The 25,922-nt window shown below is 42.8% G+C and overlaps 1 protein-coding gene across 1 annotated transcript; it reads right to left on the bottom strand.

The window, feature by feature from the left end:
• Positions 1-3,334: 3,334 nt before the first annotated feature.
• vps37c (VPS37C subunit of ESCRT-I) lies at positions 3,335-19,384 on the bottom strand. Its single transcript, XM_037690633.1, has 5 exons — positions 19,100-19,384; positions 18,427-18,536; positions 14,982-15,153; positions 12,431-12,513; positions 3,335-4,588 (listed from the first exon to the last, which is right to left on the bottom strand). The coding sequence occupies exons 2-5, from the start codon at positions 18,517-18,519 to the stop codon at positions 3,878-3,880; spliced, it is 1,059 nt and encodes a 352-aa protein (XP_037546561.1). The 5' UTR covers positions 18,520-18,536; positions 19,100-19,384; the 3' UTR covers positions 3,335-3,877.
• Between the last annotated feature and the right edge of the window lie 6,538 nt (positions 19,385-25,922).

The raw sequence follows: 25,922 nt of genomic DNA, 5'->3' as shown, positions 1-25,922 counted from the left end.
GAGGCCTGTATTAGACATGAATGGGAGAGCATTCCTATTTCTAAACTGGAGAAACTGGTCTCCTCTGTCCCCAGACGTCTGTTGAGTGTTGGAAGAAGAAGGGGGGATGCCACACAGTGGTAAAAATGGACTTGTCCCAACTTTTTTGGGATTTGTTGACGCCATGAAATTTGGAAACAACATATTTTTCCCTTAAAATGAAACATTCTCTCAGTTTAAACTTTTGATCTGTGATTTGTTTTCTATTCTGAATAAAATATTAGATGTTGGCACCTCCACATCATTGCATTCAGTTTTTATTCACAATTTGTTTAGTGTCCCAACTTTTTTGGAATCTGGTTTGTACAAGACACACACTTCCAACATCTACAGGGTGAACTGTATTATTATTATTATTGTTGTTGTTGTAAAAGAGATGCAAGTTATGGGACATCTTGTTGCAAAAAGGCCAAGATCAGTGCTGGTCAATGACCTTCTTATGACCAGAGAACAAGAATAAATCATCATGCAAGTCAAGTGAAATGACATTAGGAGCATCTTGACAAACCATCATCACTCGGCACCACTTCATCCATAAACATCAGCTGAAGTTGTGTTGGTTTCTTTTAAGGAGGAACCGGTTCTGTGCTTCTCTCAGACTGAAGGAGGTGGTGGACGTGGGATCGATCATGATCGTGGAAACATCTTCAACTGGACCAGTCCTCATTCTTCTACCAGTCCAAACCAGTCTACATCAGATAAAACTAAATTCTTAAGCTGCTTTAATCCTGAGTTTTCCAAGAGTGAACAAAAACCATCTTACAAAACTGAAACAATCAGCAAGTGATTTAAAAAAAGTGTAACTGAAAGTTATTAATCACTCTGAACCATTTTTCATTAAATCATTTGTAAACTGGATGAAGATAAAGAAGCTGAAATGCTCGTCTGTTCAGGTGGATTCTGGCTTCCTGCTGGTGTTACTGGTGTAAAAGACGTCAATTGAAGAACTGATCAGGTTCATTCAGGTTCCTCTCCCTCTGGTTAGTCATTGTAGAAGTGAATGTTTGAGTTTTTGGTCTGGAAGAAGATTACAACAAGTTTAAATAACTTGCTGGAGGTGAAAACCGAGAAAAGAAAAAGTTGATTTATTTTTGCTGGATTTGAACTTTTTGTTTTCTGACTGAAGTGAGAAATAAACCATTTCTTTGTACAATACACTTGGGCGGTGTTAACAAGAACAACTTTGAAGCGGAGCATAGTTCTGTATAAAATGGAGTTGAATTGGATCCACGAAGGAGTTGAACTTTTCATATTCCTGTTGGTGCTGACCCGACTCCGTCTGGGAATGACCAAAGAAAACTACATGGTTCAAAAAGATCCGTTTCTGGGGTTTAGTAGGTTTGTTAGCAGTCAGGATCTTACCTGCAGTAGATAGCCGTCTGTTCTCCGGAAGAATTGGGGAGAAGTTCTTTTGAGTCCAGCTACCTTGAGGTCACACAAGTTTAATCTTAGATTTTATAACCGTTCATATAAAACTTGGTGTTAAAGACAGCAGAAATGTGGTTGGATCAGGGTCTGCTCCACCAAAAACTAACACCTCTGACCCACTGGGCAGTTTTTTACTGTAAGGAATCAAACTTCATGTGTAGTGGACTTGTGTTTATCTCAGTGTACGTTATTTAAAGTAATCATTCAAATGGTTATAAATGGAGAAATCGTTCTGAGCAGTCAGCATCTTACCTGCATTAGACAGAGCAAAATCTGTTCGGATGACCAAGGAGAAAGCATCATTACCCATGTAAAAATTAAATTAACAGCAATAAAAATCTATAACATTCTAGTCAATAAACACGGTGTTGTGGATTTTTACACAGCATTACTCGCAGCAGATGTTTACTCTGACCAGGTATGACACGATTCATTTTTACAACTCGGCGTTGTAACGAACATGCCCCGTCTGCGTTGGCTCAAATGTGGGAAGTCTTCTGTGCAAAAGAGTGAGGTGGTGTAGAACTGTTCTTTTAAACGGGCGTTTCTCGGAGTTAGACGTGCTCCCCCTGCAGAGACCGACGTTCAGGGGCGAGAGCGCACCGAGCTGCCGCTGCTCGACTCGGCTGCGAGACAGTTGTGGCTGTGGTCTCACTGAACTCAGTCTGTGGCCGTGACCAGCAGAGAGACCAAGTTCAGAGCAGCCAGCGTCAGAAAAGCACATTTCTGTGTGCACGGCCGGTCAAACTTGGCTGTGCACATAACTTGGTGGTCCACATTTGAGAAATGAGAATAGGCAGATTTGCAACAGTTTTTCAGTAGTTCTTTATTATCAGAGTGGTTTTAGAGCTGGACATTTCTTCTTTCGGCTGCTCCCTCTTCAGGAGTCTCGGTCTCCCCACGTCTGTTCAGGTTTTCTCAGACGGGCTGTTGGTTGCAATAAAGCTGATTCTGAATGCTGTCCAACAACTAGTCGCAGCCCGATGACACCAGCTTGACTGCTGCCACAACAAAACGTTTCATTCTTCTCCAGAAGATCCAAGACAAGTGAAAAATCTTCCAGCTGCCAAAAACAATCATCATGAGGAAAAACTGGACGTAATCAGGTAAAGGACTACAACTGTGCCTTGGACAGGTGTCACATTTTAAATTCAGTAAAGGTGTAAGAGTTTGAAACATGACCAACTTGTTTAAAATAAAAGGAAGCTAGAAACATTTTCAGGTAGAAGCTAAATATATATTTTGTAGATTGCATGAATGGGAATGTTCCTTAAAGCTTCATCCAGAAGTAGTTTAACGTTGAGAATGGACTCGCATGGAGAGACAAAGTCCTGGAGGTGGAGCTCGTGCTGAGCACGCCGTTCCACACACTTCATCCCAACAAAGGTGAGTTTGTGAGCAACTCTCATCTTTTCTGGCATATTTCAAAATTCTTCCAGTTTTTTTAGATTTATTTTTATTTTAATCAGACAAAGGAGGAAAGGTGAACGCAGCACAGCTCACTGAAACACTGAGGTGTCTCTGGGAGCCACTGATAAAACAGACCAACGATCAGCAGAACCAGGTAAGGAGTTTGACAGAACACCAGACGTCGGTCACCTGCAACAAAAACACGAATAGAAGTTTTGGGGAATTCTGTCAAATTGTTGTATTTTCATACAGGTGAAAAATCTGGCTGTTTTCAAATCAGTCGAGAGAGAAACAGGTTTTCCTTTAAAAACTACTGATCCATAAACAGTTTCCAATCCTTTTCACGTGATTTGACTTTTTTAAATCACCAAAGGGAAATTTTTTTTCTTATGATTGACACTTTTGTAATGAGAAACATCAAAATGTAAATAAAAACGTTGCTTCCTGTGAACATCAAATCAAAAGTGTTCATGATTCGTGAAGTTCCTGTAAGTTCCTCCGTCCACAAGGCATTCATCTACCAACTAACAGGCAGCTAGGGCTCAGGCCGCCTCCTTTAACTACACAGAAGCCATCTTTGTGCTATCTACTTTACAGTTTTCATTGTTTCTATGTTCACAACAAAGGTGTTCCGTCATGAAGAACAACGTGACGACAGGTGTTTCACACCGTTTGTAGTGTTACAACGCCTCACTTGTGTCATGTAACACACAGAAGGGTAGAGCTTGCAGGGGAGAGAATGAAGAACCACAGAACACACATTTTCACACTTAAATGTAATGCAACAACCTGAGACTAGTGTGGGAGAGCTGATTGACACTCATATAATCAAATAGTGCAACAAAGTTAAGTAAAGCACGAGATCTATGGAGTAAGAACATGAGTGAAAGGAGGAAGCAGGTTAGAAGCTGAAGGAACAATGGAAGGGGGAGGGGGGCATGGGGGACTGTGAGACAGAAAAGAAAGGAAGAATTGGTGAAGTGGAGCAGCAGCAGCGCCTTCAGGAGTACGGCTGAGACACTCCATATCCTGGTCTGTAGATGGGCCTCCCTGATGGTGACTGGGAACTGGAATAGGGTGGCCCAGCTGGGTAGCTGTACCCCCCATAAGAGTAAGAAGCTGGATATGGTGCAGCACCACTGTTGGGATTGCTTGGGGTGTACTGGCCAAATGCAGAGCCAGGGTGGGGGGTAGGGAAGGAGGGCTGGGCTGGGTACGGGCATGTGACTGCAGCAGGAGGCAGGAAAGCAGGCCTAGGCCCAGAATAGCTTGATGATGGAGTGAAAGATGAGCCAGAACTTGGGTAAGGGGTGAACTGTGATGGGGGATTGTTTGGCACTGGGACGGAGCCCACTGCTGCCACTGCAGAAGGGGGATTGGGAGGAGAAACAGGGTACTGGCTATAGGGCAGCCCAGTGGACCCCCCTGCAGGTGTGGGGGCTGGCTGTGGTTTGGAGTTCGGTTGTTGTTGATTTGTCGTTGTTGCCGTTGTCGTTTGTTGGTTCCATGGTGGCGGTGTGACGACAGGGTTCAGGTTGGTGCCTGCTGATGATGTCATCGTGGTGGGATTGCATTCATTCCTCTGCCGAAAAATTTCTTGGAGTTTTTCCATCTGCACACGTCTTTTGTGAGCAAGTGAGCGCAGGAGTAGGAAACGCTCGAGGAAGGAGTCTAACGGCAAAGAGCCATCCAGAAACTCATCAGCCAGAGCCTGCAGACAAGTGATAAATAAGGTTTACTGATGTGAACTGAAACACGCTGCTGCTGCTATTCTCTGTCATTCACACATAATATCCAGACTTCTACAACAAACACTCACACAAGGTGGTCACCTTGGTAACAGTTTAACAGCAAACACAAACACAGACATGTTATACAACACATTGCTCTTCGCATGAACCTACATTGTGACAAAAGAATATATTTTGAGAGACAATAATTTAGTTGTCTGAATTTTATTAAGTAAGAGTAGGCCTGTCACGATAAAACAATAAATCAGTTAATCGCACGATAAATGAAAATTATAGAACTCATTTTCATTTATTGGTTTTATCGTTTCTTCGTGCGTCTCTTTCTACTGAAGACACGGCTCAACTCCGGTGCTCTTCACTGACCCGTCCCTTTCTTCGTTCGTTTTAAAATCTGTTTTAACCGTCTAAAATCGCGTTTTTGGATCGTTTTACTCTCTGTGCTCCGGTGAAGACAGACGTGTCTCCCTGTGCTCCATCCCCCCTGCTTCCCTGCTTGCTCTCTTGTCTTGTGAATCCTTAAAGAGACTTTTTTTCCTGCATACCTTCCTAATTCGAAGGATCAGCTGGTCTCTCATAAAAAATCGATCAACTTCTCCCGACAGGAGTCAGGGTAAGGAGGACCCCCTTACCTTGATGGAAACAAAGTGGATTCATGATGACAACTGGATTCTGCTGTTTGGCTGGTGAAATCTGGATTGTCTACAAACTCGTGTGGATGAGTCGAAGCTTGGCAGCACTCAGACTGAATTATGTGGAGCTGCATCAGCGATGGAGCAGCTGTTATCAGGACTGTGAACTTTCTGGCAGCACCCATGAATGATTGGGAATAATCTTGGAGAAGCTGTGAGCTCGACTTTCGGTGTAAGGAATCAATTCGGCTGTTTGGAGTCACCATCAGAGAAATGTACCAGCGAGACTTTAAAAGGCAGAAACGGCAATTTATGAGTTCTGCCTGACCCAAACTGTGGCCTTGATGGCGGACTTAACTCATCCTGGCATGTTTTGAAAAGAACACAAATGCTTCATCTCTCTCTCCTCACCCCTCCTTCCCCAAGGCCGTGGACATGTGACGGAACCTCAGTTGAGCTGACGATAACTAACACCTCTTATCTGGACAATGGCTGAGAGGGCGGCTCTGGACTATGCTACGACCTTCCCTTAAAATTCAATGTCTTCCCCGGCCTATATGTTCATGTAGAACGTCTGTTTATGTTGCTTTGCTGTGATAGGTTTTATTTGATGCCTCAAATCGTGCCCTGTCTAGGACACGGTGTGAGAGATCTTTTTTTTTATACCGTCTCTCCTCATGTTTTCTTCCCTTTGCTCATCTAAGCAAAAATATTATTCTGAATAAGAATAAGAGGGCTGTGCTAATTAGCAGCAGCTTTGTGCACTACGTCCATCTTTCTGACGACTGTACGTACGTGTTCTCGTTGTATCTCGGTGCAATGATAATAAAGCTTATTCTGATTCATTCTGATTTTGATTAAAAGCAGCTAAGCTGAGAAGCTAAGCTAAGAGCCAAGCTAACAGGCCGACATTAGGAAAACAACTCCTTCCTGTCAAAGCTCCAAAGAGCCTCCATCCTATTTTTCTTAAAGAGACACGCTGCTCACTCCCTCAGTATCCGTCCTTCGATTCAAACAGTCTTATACTGCCATTGGGTGGTCGAAAAATGGTACTAAACGCAAAACAAATTAAAAATTTATTTTTAAATTTTACAATTACTAATTATTGTCAAATTTCAAACAATATTATAGTTTATCGCAATAATTTCTGAGACAACAAATTACCCAGCAAAATTAGTTAATCGCGACAGGCCTAAATTAGAGTTTAGTTTTTTCCATGTGCTTCCAGTGCATCACAGCTCACTCCACGTTCCATTCAGATAACCCAACAGATGTCCGGCACCTTCCTCCAAAGATCCCCTTTTCACCCACAAAGGTCTCCGGGGGCACTGTGTCATGCCGGAAGTGAGCAAACAGAGAGATTGTAACTTATTAGGCAACTTGCTTCAGAATAATGTCTGTAGATTGTTCATTGGAGAGTGGTTTAGAGTGTGGGCGGCTGTGGCTGAGCGGTTAGAGCAGTCGTCCTCCAATGCAAGAATGGGGGGTTCGATTCCACCAGCAGTCACATGCCGAAGTGTCCCTGGGCAAGACACTGAACCCCTCACTGCCTCTGATGTGTGTCCCATCGATGTGTGAATGTGATAAAGCTCTGATTATTCTCTGTATAGAGAGTGCTGTATGAATGGGTAAATGAGGACACAGACTGTTGTAAAGAGCTTTGAGTGTCACGATAGGACAAAAAAGTACGATATAAGTACAGTCCATTTCACAAGGAAGACTTTGCATAAATGCAGCTTAATTTCAGGGATTACCTGCTTTCTCTCTTTCATGGAGAAATTGCAGAAAGAGAATCTGAGACAAGATTTTGACGAGTCTGAGACTTTCAGACTGACAAAGTCTTTTGGATTAAAAATCAAAACTTTTGAACAAGTTTTTTTTTTTTTTTATCTGTCCAGTGAACCTGGCTTAACTTTGTTAGAATTTTCTCCCTGGCTTATTAGCATGAATCAGGATACTCAGAAAGAGATGATTCTAGTTCAAGCAGCTTGAATTTATGGAAGCCAGCTCATCGCAACCAAAACTGATCTGATTTTCTGAGAGCTGGCATCTGCCTGATGACGCAGGAATGAACTATGCAGAAAAACTGGTTCATGCATTTGTCACGTCTAGACTGGACTACTGCAATGGTTTGTTATCTGGGTGTACAAATACTTTTTTTTTTTTTCATTTAGCCTTTATTTATCCAGGTTAGTCTCATTGAGCCACGAGAACTCATTTTCAAGAGAGACCTGTTTAGGGAGCACATGGTGGGGGTTAAGGGCCTTGCTCATGGGCCCAGAGTGGGGCGAATGAGGGTGGGGGCAAGTGTGGGTGTTTCACCCACCCCACCCACAATTTTGATTCTTCAGTTGATCCAAAATGCTGCTGCCAGAGTCAACTGGAGTTACTGGGAGAGATCATATCTCTCCAGTTTTAGTTTCTCTCCATTGGCTCCCTGGTGTTTAAATACCAGTGTCTCATTTAAGCTTGAACAAGGGCATTAAACAGAACTGAGGAGACGTTGGGGAGGGAGGGGCTCGTCCCCCGTCCTTCTCCTATGAGCTCTTTGCTGAGCAGAAATCACATCAAATTTATTTAGAAAGTACATTTAAAGACACCAGTTGTTAGCAGAAGTGTTTACCAATAAAAAAAATCAATGGTACTAATTTAATGAATATTTACCACATTCTACCGGTACCATTTGACTTCCAGTCACATGACCTAGACAAGACTGGGTAATATTTATTGGTAAATAATTGTAAAATAATTTCAGTTATGTAGATGTTTGGCAGGGCAGCAAGGTGGTGCAACCCCCACGCCCACAACCTCCAGAAATAACGGCTTGCGCTTTAAAGCAAGTCAGACCAACTTGTTATAGGTCTTCTAACACAGGATCATCCTGATTAGGTCAAGGGTGTCCGTGAAGGAGTGTTCCAAGCAAAAAAGTGACTTCCTGTTCTGAGGGGGCGAGGCTTTGATGATGTCAGATTATGACCACAAAGGATCATCAGGCATCTGACAGGGATGACTCATGCGAAGTTTGGTGCATTTCAGTCTTTCTGTGTGAAAGTTATAAAGTTTGGAAATTTATGGCGTGAAGCCCAACTTTGAGGCCGGGCCACGCCCCTTTAACATATATGAAAACGCAATTAAAAAAAAAACCTTTTACTTCCTCATGTCTTAAGGGCATATCAACCAAGTGTGAAGGCAATCACTCAAAATAACTAGGAGGAGCTAGTTAAAATTCGCCACATGAAAAGTGAAAAACAGCCAAAAATGACCCTTTGACCCAAAATGGCCGACTTCCTGTTGGGTTTAGGGCATACCTCCAAGAGACTTTTTCTTGATTCAGGGGGTTCTACCTATGTACCCAATTTCAGCTCTGTACGACTTTGTCCTATCTCACGTTAGGAGGCACTGCAGAGCAGTTTGGCCACGCCCACTTTTGGTTCCATTAAAATACTAAAATTTCAAGCGGGGGACAATTTTGGATAAAGTCTGGTGAGTTTTCAGATATGCTAACCCCTCCAAATTAGCGCGTTTTTTTAACAGTGTATTAAACAGCAGCCTGAACATGAGTCTGCTGTGAGCAGATGGGTATGAATACAGCAGCTTATGGGTAAGAAATCAGCAGTCTTACCCATGATTGTGGTTTTGAGTAATGAACAAGGCTGGGAGTTTTTAAAAGCCTCAAGAATCTTTTGCAGGTGTTTAGAGTTACGTCGTTGATTCAGATGGTTAGGTTAATAGCTTGTTTAGAGAAACTTTTCATGATATGCTAATTTTTTGGGACAGGCATTTTGGGTTTTCATGAGCTGTATGCCATAATCATCAGTATTAAAACAATTAAAGACCTGAAATATTTCAGTTGGTGTGCAATGAATCTGAAATATATGAAAGTTTCATTTTTATCATTACATTATGGAAAATAATGACCTTTATCACAATATGCTAATTTTTTTAGAAGGACCTGTATAAAGTGACATGTCACCATTTAAAGTGGCATTACAGTGATTGTTCTGGTTAGGGATTCATGAGTCTAACAGGGTGAGGGTGGTCCTTCATGATGCAGGTGGCCCTCTTCCTGCATGTGGAGGTGTAGATGTCTGATGGTGGGGAGGCCGACTCCAGCAGACTTCTGTGCAGCCTTCACCACTCTCTGCAAAGCTTTTTTCCCTTTTCCCTGCAGCTGTGCAGCCTCCATGCCACACGTTGACAGAGCACAGGATGAATCTTGTGCTGCTGATTGATTTCATGCTGCTGTGTTCATACGTACTCACCTGCTCACACAGACTCATGTTCGTGCAGCTGCTGTTTGGAGTATTGTTTTTGTACGATTAGTGTTTAGCGTATTCTTAGTTTAGCATATTTCTTAGTTCATATCTACAGTGGGGCAAAAAAGTATTTAGTCAGCCACTGATGGTGCAAGTTCTCCTACTTAGAAAGATGAGAGGTTTGTAATTTTCATCATAGGTACACTTCAACCATGAGAGACAGGAAATCACATTGTAAGATTTTTTAATAATTTATTTGTAAATTATGGTGGAAAACAAGTATTGGGTCAATAACAAACAAGCAAGATTTCTGTCTCTCACGGACCTGTAACTTCTTCTTTAAGAAGCTCTTCTGTCCTCCACTCGTTACCTGTATTAATGGACCCAATTGACCTCGTTATCTGTATTAAAGACACCTGTCCACAGCCTCAAACAGTCAGACTCAAAACTCAACCATGGCCAAGACCAAAGAGCTGTCGAAGGACACCAGGAAGAAAATTGTAGACCTGCACCAGGCTGAGAAGAGTGAATCTACAACAGGCAGAAGGTTGGTGTGAATAACTCAACTGTGGGAGCACTTGTAAAAAAGTTAAATCTGGTCCTCTGGACATTCAAAAAAACAAAACAAAGCAAATCAACAAAAAATGTAGAAAAGTTTCGTCTCTCATCCGAGAGACTTCCTCAGTCTGAGGTGCTGTATTCAGCTCAGTCTCTTAAATAGCACCTTCTTAGAGTGGATCAACCAGTTTTGCTGCTGACAACCAAAACCAGCTGATCACATGCTCAAGAAGGACCATCAGCCTAACAATGGATCATTAGCACCTGATGGCTGTTGATGCTAATGACCCATTGTTAGGCTGATGGTCCTTCTTGAGCATGTGATCAGCTGGTTTTGGTTGTCAGCAGCAAACTGGTTGATCCACTCTGAGAAGGTGCTATTTAAGAGACTGAGCTGAGTACAGCTCCTCAGACTGAAGAAGTCTCTCGGATGAGAGACGAAACGTTTCTACATTTTTTGTTGATTTGCTTTGTTTTGTTTTTTTGAATGTCCAGAGGACCAGATTTAACTTTTTTTAGATTTTTCTACCTGGATTATTGAGCATGCATCAGGATATGTGGGCGCACTTGTAAGAAAATGCAAGACATACAAGACCACTGATAATCTCCCTTGATCCGTGGCCCCCAAGAAGATCTCATCCCGTGGGGTCAAAATGATCATGAGAACGGTGTGTAAAAAATCCCAGAACTACATGGAGGGACCTGATGAATGACCTGCAGAGCTGGGACCAAAGTAACATCAGTAACACACTACGCTGAAAGGGACTCAAATCCTGCGGTGCCGGGCGTGTCCCCCTGCTGAAGCCAGGACATGTCCAGGCCCGTCTGAAGTTTGCCAGAGAGCACATGGATGGTCCAGAAGAGGACTGGGAGAACATCATGTGGTCAGATGAAACCAAAATAAAACTTTTTGGTAAAAACTCAACTTGTCGTGTTTGGAGGAAGAAGAATGCTGAGTTTCATCCCAAGAACACCACACCTACTGTGAAGCATGGGGGTGGAGACATCATGCTTTGGGGCTGTTTTTGTGCAAAGGGGACAGGACGACTGATCCGTGTTAAGGGAAGAATGAACAGGACCATGTATCGTGAGATTTTAAGCCCAAACCTCCTTCCATCAGTGACAGCATTGAAGATGGAACGTGGCTGGATCTTCCAGCATGATGACGATCCCAAACACACGGCTCGGACAACGAAGCAGTGGCTCTGTAAAAAGCATTTCAAGGTCCTGGAGTGACCTCAACCCCATAAAAAGTTTGTGGAGGGAGTTGAAAGTCTGTGTTGCCCAGGAACAGCCTCCAAACGTCACTGCTCTAGAGGAGATCTACACGGAGGCATGGGCCAAAATACCAAGAACAGTGTGCAGACCTGGTGAAGACTTACAGGAAACCTCTGAACTCTGTCATTACCAACAAAGGTTATGTTACAAAGTATTTAGTTGAACTTTATTACTGACCAAATACTTAGTCTCCAACATAATTTACAAATAAATTATTTAAAAATCCTACAATGTGATTTCCTGTCTCTCATGGATGAAGTGTACCATTGATGAATATTACAGACCTCTCATCTTTCGAAGTAGGAGAACTTGCACAATCAGTGGTTGACTAAATACTTTTTTTGCACCACTGTATATATATCACACACACACACACACATATATATATATATATAAATACATACACACACACTATGTTTTAGACATTACCTTCAGTTGAAAGAAGAGATGAAACTTTCAGGAAATCAACAGCAAATAAAAGCCAACGAGGCTAGCAAGTTAGCTCGAACAGTGCTCTTTAACATCGTCAGAAAACTGAAACTCCGGTCTGTTTACTCACTCCAACTACTTCCAGCTCAGAAGTCAGCTGATAACTGGTAAAGCTACCTGCAAAAACCATTTGTTATAAGTTTGTATCCAGTACTTTTTCTGTCTTAAACTTCACAGACTCTCACACTGCGCAGCTTAGCACTCTCCTCCTCATGGCGGCAATGAAAACTCCACCCACACAGTGCTGCAGACACGGAGAAGAAGGGCGGGACCTACAGCGACTGGAATCTAAATATTCTGACTGGTTAGACAGGATATCCAACTTTCTTAACCTCTGTTTTCATAAAGAGGCACCCTCATTTTATGTGCACACAAGCACTTTAAACATCATTTCTAAACAAATCATGGGCCTTGATTAAAAAAGGTACTTGCAGCTATTTTTTAATGAATTTCTTTGTCCATTATGCTATGTTTTAGTAAAATAAAAATAAAAAAGCTTTGAGAAACTGCAACTTTGATAGGAACATTAAAAAAACGCTGCAAAAAAAGTGTCATTTTAGGCCTAAAAAGCCACCATGGGCTGAGCACTAACCTCCGACTCAGAATCCGTTTTCTCACTCTCAGTCTGTAGTCTTGGGAATAATGCCTCTGGAGAGACCTGACCCATCATCCCATCTGAAGAGGAGAACACAAGAGACTAAGAGCGAGACAATAACATTTAAACAGCACAAAAAACTGGTTCTGTTCATCTGGATGAGTTCTCTCAGAGTTACCACAGAATGTGACGTCACAAGCTGTTAATCACAAGAAGGTTCAGTAATGTAATGGTGAGCTATACAGAAATGACAGTCCTTTATTCATTCTCTGTGAACGATACAAGTCCGTTACATTGAACAGTTTTGGGTGTTGGAGAAATGGAAATACAGTAGTCCCTCATGTATTGCGGGGGATCCTTACCCTGAAGCCCCGCGATAAGTGAAAAACTGCGAAGTAGGAATAGTAGTACAAGTAGTTTATCTTATCCTTCCTTCCTTCCTTCCTTCCTTCCTTCCTATCCATCCATCCCTATCCATCCATCCCTATCCATCTATATATCAAATCACAGATCAAAAGTTTAAACTGACAGAATGTTTCATTTTAAGGGAAAAATCTGTTGTTTCCAAATTTCATGGCGTCAACAAATCCTAAAAAAGTTGTGACAAGTCCATTTTTACCACTGTGTGGCATCCCCCCTTCTTCTTCCAACAATCAACAGACGTCTGGGGACAGAGGAGACCAGTTTCTCAAGTTTAGAAATAGGAATGCTCTCCCATTCATGTCTAATACAGGCCTCTAACTGTTCAATCGTCTTGGGCCTTCTTTGTGGCACCTTCCTCTTTATGATGCACCAAATGTTCTGTATAGGTGAAAGATCTGGACTGCAGGCTGGCCATTTAGTACCCGGATCCTTCTCCTACGTAGCCATGATGTTGTGATTGCTGCAGAATGTGGTCTGGCATTATCGTGTTGAAAAATGCAGGGTCTTCCCTGAAAGAGATGACGTCTAGATGGGAGCATATGTTGTTCTAGAACCTGTTCAGGTTCTAGAACAACATGCTAAATAATTTAAAACAATCTATTTTAAATAAAAGTTCCATGCTGATCGTGCGGCTCATCCATCAATCAGCCAGTTGTGCGTCATGTTCACTCTTATTTTGAAAAACCGCGATAGAGCGAGTCCGCGATAAACGAACCGTGAAGTAGCGAGGGACTACTGTAAACTATTGTCTCAATCACTTTAGAAAAAAAAAGGTAGTTTTGAAAAAAACGCCTGCAATTAGCAAGAACTGCAGGAGCTGCTTTTTTAGGCTGGACTACTGCATGCTTGAAATTCACGAGGACCAGAGCAGAAGACAGACTGCTGTCAACAAGAGTCAGAACAGTTTGGAAAACCTCTTTAAATTATTGAGGAGAGACAGCAGCACTTGGAGAACCTGCAGGTTTTTAAATATTTAACAATCACCTGGTACTGAGGTGTGTTCCATACCTTGACTTAGACATATCATTACACCTCTACTTACAACTGATAACAATGACTTGACATGGACATTAGTGTAGAAATAAAATCAAGTATTAACCAGTAACAACGATAAGAATAAACAATAAAAGTGTGTCTGCTGAAGTCGTAGTGATGCAAGGTGTGTAAGGACATACTGGCTGTGGCTGAAGGTTTCTGAGAAAAGACCCGTTCCAGCATGAACAACGGATGAAGCAGCCACTCAACAATCTGCAGTTTCCTTTAAAAGAAAAACTGATCTGGAACTTTCCATTGACTTATATGTTTGTTGCCATTTTTTAAAAGGATTTTAATAGGGCGGCACGGTGGCACAGTAGAGCTGCTGCCTCTCAGCGAGCAGACTGTCGGTTCAAATCCCAGCCGGGGGCCTTTCTGGGTGGAGTTTACATGTTTTCTCTCCATGCATGAGTTTCCCCCCACAGACCAAAAATATGCATGTTAGACTAACTGGTAACTCTAAATTGTCCCCGTGTGTGAGAGACAGAATGGTTGTTTGTCTCGTTTGTCTCAATGTGTCCCTGTGATGGACTGGAGACCTGTCCATTGTCCCCTGCCTCTCACACAGGGACTACTGAACGTGGATGCCAGTGACCCCTGCGACCCGAAAAGAAAGAAACAGATAAAAACAACAGATGGATTTTAATAATTGAAAACGCTCATTGAAATTCTGAAGCACGACCATCAACGTTAATAGTTTATTTTAAGTAACAAACAAATGAAAACCTTTGATGTGTTTTATGAACAAGGAGAGGGGTGGATGGTTGTGAAGTTCCTCGTAATCTACTTTTATATTAATTTTCCTCTGCATTTAATTGTAAGAGGCCTTGAACCTCAAAAACATTTTGATAAACTCGAATAACATTATTATTTTAACTATTTTAGCACATGTGGAAACGTTTATTATCTTAAAATTGTAATGGTTGTTAAAATATGAAAGAAATGGCACCTACTGTATTTTTGTAATTTATTTTCCTGATGTGTAGCAGAAAAAGTTTAGAACAAACATAGACCAAGCTCAACCATGATGACAGGTGCGGTTTCTAATTTAAAGTATGAAAACGTGTGGGCTTGGCTCACTTGTCATTACCTCTGAGGGAGCAGTGCTGTCTGTAGGTTTCTCTGACGGCCTCCAGCTGAGAATATCTTGCCACCAGCGCCTCCTTTTGTGACTCCAGACGAGGTTTCATGTCCAGGTTCTGCTCTGCCAGGCTGCGATTTGATGCCAGCGCCATCTCTCTTTCCAGCTGAATGTTCTGAATCTGATGAGAGAAAAGTCATTAGGACAAAACTTTATGTAACGTGTTGAAATATTAATTTTCTATGCAATGCCTTACTATGGGATGTAGAGCAGGGCATAAAGCATCATGTTCAAACTAAATTAGATTCTGTTACTGAATGTGTTATACCTTCCTACAAATCTCAGCGCATGCAAAGTGACTCATTTACTCAAGTCTACAAGAACAGCTAATGTCATGAGGTCACAGTGTTCGTTCTAATTCCTACATAACAGCTGTGTTGTAAACTAAGATAAATATTAAAGCAGTTATTTAAAAAGGTATGCCTATTCCCCACCACCTTTCAGGACAGTGCTAAACTAAAATCATGTTGAGATGAGAGGACAACGTTGTATTTTTTCTCCGACCTTGAAAATAATTCATGTGAGATCTCCTGCAATCGGTTAGAAATCAAAAGGTGGTTTTTCTTTCAGCTGCTCCCTTCCGCAGAGGTCGCCACAGCAAAGATTTAGCCTTTGTTTTACACAGGACACCCTACGATGCAACGTGGGCTCGAACCTGCAGTCTCAGGATTACAAGACCGTGGCACTGAGCTGCCACAGCCCGTGTTTGCCCTCCGTACGTGCTGTGAAAGTCTTGGCTGCTACCACTCGCACGTTTGCTCAGTTTCTGTCAAATTGATGGAGTTCTAGCCATTTTTGTGTAGCAAAGGTTGGATGGCTGTGGCTACTACCGTATCTTGAACTGGGTTGACTGCAAACATTACTCAGTTATAAATGTGCAGCCAATTACAGCTGCACAATATATTACAAACTTTTTGCCATCACAATATCAGTGAGCACAACATCAAACTGCTTAGACAGTGATCATAGACCAGTATATTTCAAATAGCATAAACATCTGGTCATGGGTTGGTTCCCATGCATACACAAGCACAGTCTTCCATTTCAATACAGGTTTATTTGGCTTCCTTCTGCAGGGATGTACACAGCGCAATGGTTTGAAATGGTTTTCCTCAAAGCGCCTCCAAAGGTCTTAGCACTGATTAGGAACACACCACACCTTGTGTCCACTCAGTCCCACCAGGTGCTGCTCCCTGAACCATCATCTCATTTCTCTCCTGTAGCTGCACCTCAACAGCACCCATGTTTGTCCAAAACATCTACACGTCCATCACTTCTCTTCCTCTAGGTTTAAAACTCTGGCATGAAAGGTGGCAGGCGATATGATCATATCGATATATATCATCTTCCTCTTGTTCCGAAGTCGGGTTGCAGGGGCAGCATCTTGAGCAGGGAGGTCCAGACATCTCTCTCCACAGCCTCTTCCAGCTCTTCTGGGAGGACTCCAAGGCGTTCCCAGGCCAACCGAGAGACGTGGTCTCTCCAGTGTGTCCTGGGTCTTCCCCGAGCCAGACATGCCCAAACCACCTCAACTGGCTCCTCTCGACGTGGAGGAGCAGTGGTTCTACTCCAAGTCTCTCCTGATAACTGAACTTCTCACCCTGTCTCTAAGGGAGAGTCCAGCTACCCTGCAGAGGAAACTATGAATTCCTTCAAAAGAATTAGTGTTTTTTGTTTTTTTTACGAGCAGCAGCCACATTTGTACCAATAGTCATCGTGAAACTCAATTATTTGGCTTCATACAGCTAACACATACAAACAGATCATGTTAATCCGGTGTGTCTTTCTGACTGATTTAACTTGTCAGTTACCAGTTTAAGTTGCAGTTAACTTGTAACTTGCCTGAAGCATGTTTAAAAGCGCCAAACCAGTGACATTGTGTGTATTACAAAATGTGCTCATTTTCTTCCAATTAATAAAAAAAAAACATTCTGAAAAGTGTTTTAATGCAAATGGAAACTAAGCCATGTGTTGTGTGTTTGTTTGAGTTCAAAGCAACTTTAAACTGAATGTGTTATTTCCAGTTCTTAAAACAGAAGCCATAACCTAAATACTGTGCCAGAGTCATCTTAAATAAATGGTCTTGAGTTTAAAGTATTTTGGTTTCTTTCTCCATTACACTTCACTGAATAGATCATGCCATTGTTCAGGACCGAGATCAGAGTTCTTGGGCTTAAAAAAGGGTTGGTGACCTGTTTAAACATTAAAATAGTGATTGCTGGCATACAGGAGATGGAGATGAGATGCAGGTATGGCAAGCCGTTGTATAATTTAAGTGACACTTTGAAAACTACTTTAGAAGTCATTTGTATATTTATTCAACATCCTCGATGTCAAGCATCATTTTCATGCACTAGCTCTCAACCGGCTGAGAAGATTGAGGGTTTCAGAGAATTAGGTATCTCTTGGAGCAAGAGGGTGCAGCGGAAGGGCAGACAACTTGCACCAGAAAGTCGCATGTTCAACTCCCCACCATGCCCATATGCTGTGGTGTCCTTGAGCAAGACACCCAATCCCTAATTGCTCCCCGGGCACTTTCATAGCTGCCCACTGCTCCACCTGGGTGCATCTCAGGTGTGATGGGTTAAATGCAGAGAACTAATTTCACCATTGTATGGAAACATACAATGGTGACAATCTCAGGCATCCCTTCCCTCCTTTGCTTCTGGAAACGTCTGTCCGTAAAATAAAAACATAAAAATAAAAAAGCACTATTTGGCATCACTGTATTTTGTTGTTGTACCCAACTGTGATCCTCATACAAAGGTGCGTACTGAACTGTGACTTGTGCGTATCGTTACATCCCATGAGCGTTCAAAAATAAATAAATCTAAGTTATTTTATGAAATTATCTGTAAGGACAAACTTATTGTGCAAATTTACAGTAAATGTTTGTCCAGTGATTGGAATTTACTCTCTGTAAACGCCTAATAAAAACAATTTCATACGACGGCTGACGTACTAAACTACTGGCAACTATGTAAATGTACTGTACTTATATAGCACCTTTCTATCTTATCGAGATACTCAAAGCTCTTTACAACAATCTGTGCCTCATTTACCCGTTCATACAGCTCTATACTAGATCTATACAAAGAATAATCAGAGCGTTATCACATTCATACACCGATGGGACACACATCGGAGGCAATGAGGGGTTCAGTGTCTTGTCCAGGGACACTTCAGCATGTGACTGCTGGTGGAATCGAACCCCCAACTCTTGTATTGGAGGATGACTGCTCTAACCACTCAACCACAGCCGCCCTGTATGTGACCAAAACATCACATCAAAAGTACCAGACTACCCTTAAAGCCTGTTTCCCATTCAGAAAGGCCTGTAAAGTGAAAAGCAGAGGTAAGCTGATGGAGACGTCCAGGTGTGCAGCGTTTTTACCTCGTCAGACTCCAAAGCCATAGACTCCACCCTCTCCGCGTTATCCAGGAGCTCCTGCAGCTCTGATTGGCTCAGGTCCTGGAGCTTCTCCATCTGATTGGCCAGGATGTCTGCTCGTCATACAGCAACAAGGAAATGATAAGAACTAAAACCAGTTAAGGATAGAAAGTGGACACTTTGTGGGCATTGCGTATTTAAAGTTTAATGAAATTAAATCGTGAGTGGATTTCACATTGCACCAGTGTTGTTAAAAAAGTGATGAGAGGCTACCTGCTGATGAAACCAGTCACTCAGATGTTACAATAATGGGATAATTCTCGTACAATCTGGTGAACGGGGGACATGAAAAAAGCTATATTTTGTTATCAGGTGCTTAGCGAGGAGGACTTTAAATGAGGACAGAATGTGCATGATCGATGAGTGACCGCAGGCCACCGAGACATCTGTCACTGGAGACGGGTGAAAATAAAATGGCACGCACAGCAGATCCGACATGGACATTTGCTGACAAATAACACAACCTACATCCAGTTCCACTTCGACAAGTTACGAAATGCTGGATTTCAGACCTGTCGTTCAGAACTGAGACGCGTGAACACAAGCCCAGCCGGGCGGATTCGGGCGCTCTGTGCCCGGTGGTGTAGCTAGCTACGCGGCCAACGGCCAGTCTCACCTGAAGCTTAAGCGCCGAACGAGCTGTAGACAACAGCCGCTGCGAGCTCAGTCATCAACGGGAACTTCTTCGAAGGAAGCCCGGCGATATATGGTGAGCAGACACACGGAGCGCGGAACCGAGCAGCTCGTTTCAAGCACTGACCGCCCTCATACCTGTTCCGCTGGAATTGTTCTCGGTAAAGAGACGAGAAACGTCGAAGAAACGGCTTAGGCGATCCAGATAATGCAAAGAAAAACAGGAAAGTTTCACTTCCCTCTGACGGGAACCGTCGCCATTTTGGAACCTTCCACGGGTTGCGGGGCGTGTTTGACTCGAATAAAATTTTCACAACGTCACTGGTGACATTTAACTATCTTTTGGATATCTAATGTTGTAAAAACAGTTTGTTCGTCGATATAAGCTAAATTATTTTTATTACAGCTGCTTATCACGGGAAAACTCAGGCGGAAAATACGGTTGAAGAGGAATGGTATATTCCTTGCTCAGCTGATACAAGCAGGGAAACCCCCACTGAAATAGAGAAACAGTGGATGGGCCACCAAAGGCTCTAGACGAGATTTTATAGTCGCCATCTTGTCAAGTGTCATGTGTACACAGTATACTGTTTACATCAGAGCCCTGTGGTTTACATGTGAGTGGGCTGAGTACTTAGGAGAGGAGAGCAAGCGAAGTGACAGGGCAGCTGCAGGTTTACCTCCTAAATCTGCTCAGCCAAACAGTTGTGACAGGTTACAGCTGCTACAAGAAGAGATGTACAGTAGATAAATCATGGATGGACTTCATTTAAAATTTTGTCTTGTTTTTTTCTTCTTCTTCTTCTAATGTGTTACTGGAAGTAGTGATGGCCAAATGAAGCAATAAAGCAGTATTGAACCACTTTGCCAATTTTATTGAACTTGGGTTCATTCATTCAAAGGTTCATTTCAGTGACATCTAGTGGTGAAATAGTAGACAACAAACACTGTCAATAAATCTAAAAAAAAAAAAGTTAAATCTGTCCTCTGGACATTCAAAAAAACAAAGCAAAACAACAAAAAATGTAGAAACGTTTCGTCTTTCATCCGAAAGACTATCTCAGCCTGAGGTGTTGTCAGCTCATTCTTATAAATAGCACCTTCTCAGAGTGGATCAACCAGTTTTGCTGCTGACAAGTGTTCTCCTGCTTGTTTTCATACTTAGTTCTGTAGTTCCTAAGCATCGAGGACGTATTGTTATTATATGCCAGTTGCATGGAACAATACAAACACTGGACCTGTATGAACAGTAATGATCAAACAAGAAAACAAACTGTCAGGTCATAGAAATCACTTAAATCACCACACATACAAAGGTACCTACCCCCCCCCCCCAGCCCCTCCCAGTTTACTACTGTTCAAGTTACTTGTTTAGTAATAAACTATTCACCTTATTAGGACTGATCAGCTCAAAGTGTTCCCACATTTGTGAATGGCTTCTCTTCCTGGTTGGCTCCATGTTGATCAACCAAAAGCAGTGATGAAAACAGCAACAACTCCAACAACAAAACGACATGTTGCGGTGTGTGTCGAGTACCTTTAAGGTATGTTTTGGTGTGCGCAAGCCTCCTGAAGCAAGTCTCATGTCAACGAATCATCTCGCGATGTGAAGCTATTGTGGGATTCATTCGGGGAACGAAGCAGTCACTGCTTCATACGTCATCGCTTACGTAACTTTCTCTGCAACAAAGCACACTTCGTAGCAGTAGTTCAAAGAGAACGCAACGTCGAGTTCGAAGCAAGGATCGGGGCTTCGGCATCAGAATGACATTACTAACTGGAAGCCATATATTGTTAACGCCTTGTGCGTCCTGTTTGCTATAACAACCCTCACCCCCTGGACACTGTCTTTTTAATCTCCTCCCATCAATCCAGAGAGACAAACATTTGCAGAGCAGAACTAGCTGCCATAAGAATACTTTCTGGGGCGGCTGTGGCTGAATGGTTAGAGCAGCCGTCCTCCAATGCAAGAGTTGGGGGTTCAAATCCACCAGCAGTCACTTGCTGAAGTGTCCCTGGGCAAGACAATGAACCCCTCGTTGCCTCCGATGTGTGTCACATCGGTGTATGAATGTGATAAAGCACTGATTAGTCTCTTTAGAATGATTTGTTTAATTAGCTTTGTAGAGATCTAGTATAGAGCTGTATGAATGGGTAAATGAGGACACAGATTGTAATGAAAAGCGCTTTGAGTGTCTTGATAAGATAGAAAGGCGCTATATAAGTACAGTCCTTTACCATTTACTTTTTCCCCACAAGATATCCCCCTTTTAAACAACTTATCTTTGTTTTACATCTTACTAGTATAGAAAATATTCTGCAACGAACCTCCCAATGAGCACAGACAATCATAACAGGAAGCATAACGACTCGGTGTGTTACAGCTGATAAAATTGATAAAACTGCTTCATCCATCCATCCATTTTCTTCCGCTTATCCGGGTTCGGGTCGCGAGGGTAGCAGCCTAAATAGTGAGACCCAGACTTCCCTCTCACCAGCCACTTGGGCCAGTTCCTCCAGGGGGATCCTAAGGTGCTCCCAGGCCAGCCAAGTAACATAGTACCTCCAGCGTGTCCTGAGTCTTCCTCTGGGTCTCCTCCCAGTGAGATGTGCCCGGAACACCTCACCAGGGAGGCATCTAGGAGGCATCCTAACCAGATGCCCGAGCCACCTCAACAGGCTCCTCTCGATGTGGAGAAGCAGTGGCTCTACTCTGAGTCCCTCCTGGATGATTGAGCTTCTCACCCTATCTCTAAGGGAGAGCCCAGACACCCTGCGGAGAAAACTCATTTCGGCCGCCTATATCCGCGATCTTGTTCTTTCAGTCAAGACCCAAAGCTCATGACCATAGATGAGGGTAGGAACGTAGATCGACCGGTAAATTGAGAGCTTTGCCTTTTGACTCAGCTCTCTCTTCACCACAACAGACCGGTACAGCGTCCACTTCACTGCCGACAATGCACCTATCCGCCTATCGATCTCATGCTCCATTTTTCCCTCATTCGTGAACAAGATCCCAAGATACTTAAACTCCTCCACTTGGGCAGGACCCCCTCCCCGGCTCGGAGAGGGCACTCTACCCTTTTCCGGCTCAAGACCATGGCCTCGGATTTGGAGGAACTGATCCTCATCCCGGCTGCGTCACACTAGGCTGCGAACCGCTCCAGCGAAAGCTGTAGATCACGACCTGATGAAGCTAATAGGACCACATCATCTGCAAAAGACAGAGAAGTGATTCTAAGGCCACCAAAATAGATCTCTTCAACACCTTGGCTGCGCCTAGAAATTCTGTCCATAAAAGTTATGAACAGAATTGTGACAAAGGGCAACCTTGGTGGAGTCCAACTCTCAATGGGAATGAGCCCGACTTACTGCTGGCAATGCGGACCAAGCTCTGACACCGGTCGCACAGGGACCTAACAGTCCGTATGAAAGGGCCTGGTACCCCATACTCCCGGTACCCTCCACAGGGCTCTCTGAGAGATGTGGACGAATGCCTTCTCCGTGCATGCGTGGGTTTTCTCCGGGTGCTCCGGTTTCCTCCCACAGACCAAAAACATGCATGTTAGGCTGATTGGTAACTCTAAATTTTCCCTAGGTGTGAGTGAGAGAGTGAATGGTTGTTTGTCTCGTTTGTCTCTATGTGGCCCTGTGATGGACTTGCGACCTGTCCAGGGTGTACCCCGCCCCTCGCACAGTGATTGCTGGACATGGGCACCAGCGACCCCCGTGACCCAAAATGGAATAAGCGGGTAAAGATAATGGATGGATGGATAGTTTAATAACTTGAGTCGTTTTCACACCAGATAGTCCGGTAGACTCGGTTCGGTTCGGGACCAATATTCATGAGCTTTTGTTACATTTGAGCTGGTGAGTTTGCATTCACACTGCACTGTGCAGTCAAATCAACCTGTTGAACCAACCTATTCCCCCGCTCGCCTGTGGGGGCGCTGCACCAAGAACTACTGAAAGAAACGACACAAAAACCTCTGAAGACGTGTCTTCTTCTTCTTCTGTAAATAAAAATAAAAACGAAGTGACATCAAGTTTTAGCAGTTTTAGGTGTTATATTTTGTCATTTTTCAAAAATGGACTTAGCATGAGCAGAAGATGAGACAGAAGACCATGGAGAATATTGTTTTCCACACAAGGCAGCTGACGGCTCCATATGAGGTCAGAGAAATGCGTGTTTGTTTGTCCTGAGGAGCGGAGCCCGGTCTGTTTACATTCACACTGTACTCGAACCGTGCTGGAGTTCTCTTCTATCGGACCGAGACCTAGGTTTTAGCCCGGGCCAGAGTTCGCCTTTTTGTTCCGTGACAGAGTTCGATGGCGCGTTCACACCTCCCTAAACGAACCGGACTTTCAAGGAAAACGAGCTAGAGTTCGATTAAAGCGGACTAAACAGGGGTGTTGTGAATGCACCCTTAGCCTAGTAGTTCTCAGCCTTTCTTCAGTTTAAATATGTTTTCAGCTGCGTACCCCTAATCAGCACAAAGTATTCTGAATACTGAACTGTTTGAAAAAAATGATATAAAACACAGCGATATGCCTTCAGAAATTGATTGATTAAACTTTGCTGCTAATGAACAGTAAATATCAACTTAATGTGCCCTTTTCTGGGAAAATAAGATTTGTTCAACTAAAACCATGAAATTATTAATAAATGAACATTTATTCACAAAAAAGAAAATAGTAATCTAATACTTAATTTTATATTTATTGTATGCTACTTTTGCATTTGTCCATCCATGTTGAAAACATTTTTCTATTTTTTCCTGTCCAAGGTGGGAGTGACAGTGATTAACAGGCAATGCCTTGTGAAGGGAGCCAGATGGAGATAAACCATCTTTATATGGAAGTGGATCAGAATTTTTTTTAAATTTAGAATAATGAAAATAATTAAAAGAAAATTGAGTGCAGTTGTTAGAGCTGTCGCCTCTCGGCTAGACAGTCACAGGTTTGCATCTTTGCTTTTCTGTGTGGAGTATACACACTCCCCCCATGCACATAAGTGTTTTCCCCTGGGTACTCCAGTTTATTTCCACAGACCAAATATGCATTTTAGGTTCATTGGTAACTAAATTGTCCCTAGGTCTAGTGTGCGTGTGAATGGTTGTCTTGTCTGTTTCTATATGTCCCTGTGATGGACTGGAGACCTGAGGGTGTCCCCCATCTCTCACACAGTGACTCCCGCAACCCAGAAAGGAAAGGAAGAGGTGGGTAAAGATAACGGACGGATGGATTTTCTGCTCTACGTTCAAGTTTGCTGTTTTTTGTTTGTTTTTCTTCTCTCAGAAAAAAAAAAAGCTCTTGCTTTTCCTGCCAGAATTTTGAACCTAGGTTTGGATGGAATCAGAGCCATTCTCATACACAGGTGAAGGTGCTCAAGGGTGAGCCTGGAACAATATTTGGTTTTGATGATGTTCATAGTGGAGAAAGCTGCCCCACAGTTGCGTGAGGAACCAAACATGGTCAAAATGTACTGGGCTAGTTTTCATAGAACTTGGAAAACTGTCTCAGGGACTATTTGGATCCAGACAGTTGAAAGGTCAGACAAAGCGTCTTTGTTTTATCTAAACATGCGAGGAGGGATTGAGATAAGTCCATAGTCAAGGACACAGTTTGGGTCAGGCAGAACTCGTAAATTGCTGTTTCTGCCTTCTAAAGTCTCGCTGGTACATATTCTCTGATGGTGACTTCAAACAGCCAAATTGATTCCTTATGCCAAAAGTCGAGCTTACAGCTTTCTCCAAGATTATTCCCAACCATTCATGGGTGCTGCTAGAAAGTTCACAGTCTTGATAACAGCCTGCTTCAGTTCTGACGCAGCTCCACACAATTCGGTCTGAGTGCTGCCAAGCTTTGACACATGGAATGTTTTGAAAACAACAAAGATGCTTTGACTGTTTCCTCACCCCTCCCTTCCCCAAGGCCGTGGACATGTAACAGAACCTCAACTGAGCTGAAGATGAACGTCACCTCTTATCTGGACAGTGGCTGAGGGGGGGCTCTGGACTATGCTACGACTTTCCCTTAAAAATTCAATGTTTTCACCGCCTATATGTTCATGTATAACGTCTGTTTATGTTGCTTTGCTGTGGTAGGTTTTTTTGATGCCTCAAATTGTGCCCTGTCTAGGACACGGAGTGAGAGATCTTTTTTTTTATACCGTCTCTCCTCATGTTTTCTTTCTTTTTCTTATCTAAGCAAAATATTATTCTGAATAAGAATAAGAGGGCTGTGCTAATTATTTATAGCCGCAGCTTCGTGCACTCCGCCCATCTTCGGACGACTGTACATACATGTTCTTGTTGTATCTCGGCGCAATGCCAATAAAGTTTATTCTGATTCTTATTCTGATCCACACTAATTTGTAGACAATCCTGATTTTACCAACCCAAACAGCAAAATCCAGTTGTCATCATGGATCCATGTGTTTCTGTTGAGGTAAGAGGGTCCTCTTTACCCTAACTGCTGTTGGGGGAAATTGATCAATTTTGTTGAGAGACCAGCTGATGATCAAATCCTTTGAATTAGGAAGGTATGCAGGAAAAAAGAGGCTTTTTAAGGGTTCACAAGATGAAGCAGAGGGGATAGAGCACAGGAGGACATGTCTATCTTCACCGGAGCACAGAAAGAAAAAATAAGTTGTTGGGTGTAACTGGGACCCTGTATACATAATTTTGTTCCACCTCATGTACCACATGTGATGAAATGTGACTAAATATAATTGAACTTGAAGTTTCTGTCTGCTTAGACCTTAATTGTTGGTATTTTTATATTATGTTATTTTTTGCATTCTC

Source organism: Nematolebias whitei, chromosome 16 (genome assembly GCF_014905685.2).
Source record: "Nematolebias whitei isolate Nwh7 chromosome 16, NemWhi1, whole genome shotgun sequence".
NCBI lineage: Eukaryota > Metazoa > Chordata > Actinopteri > Cyprinodontiformes > Rivulidae > Nematolebias > Nematolebias whitei.
This window is presented reverse-complemented; position numbering and strand designations above follow the sequence as displayed.

What these genes read in the sequence shown, in the direction of transcription:
- vps37c (XM_037690633.1), bottom strand. Translation starts at nt 18,519, where the DNA reads ATGGAGAAGCTCCAGGACCTGAGCCAATCAGAGCTGCAGGAGCTCCTG. An exon ending in TGGCTTTGGAGTCTGACGAG is followed by an intron (nt 15,154 to 18,426) that starts GTAAAAACGCTG and finishes TTCTCTCATCAG; the next exon opens with ATTCAGAACATTCAGCTGGA. An exon ending in ACAGCACTGCTCCCTCAGAG is followed by an intron (nt 12,514 to 14,981) that starts GTAATGACAAGT and finishes TCTCCTCTTCAG; the next exon opens with ATGGGATGATGGGTCAGGTC.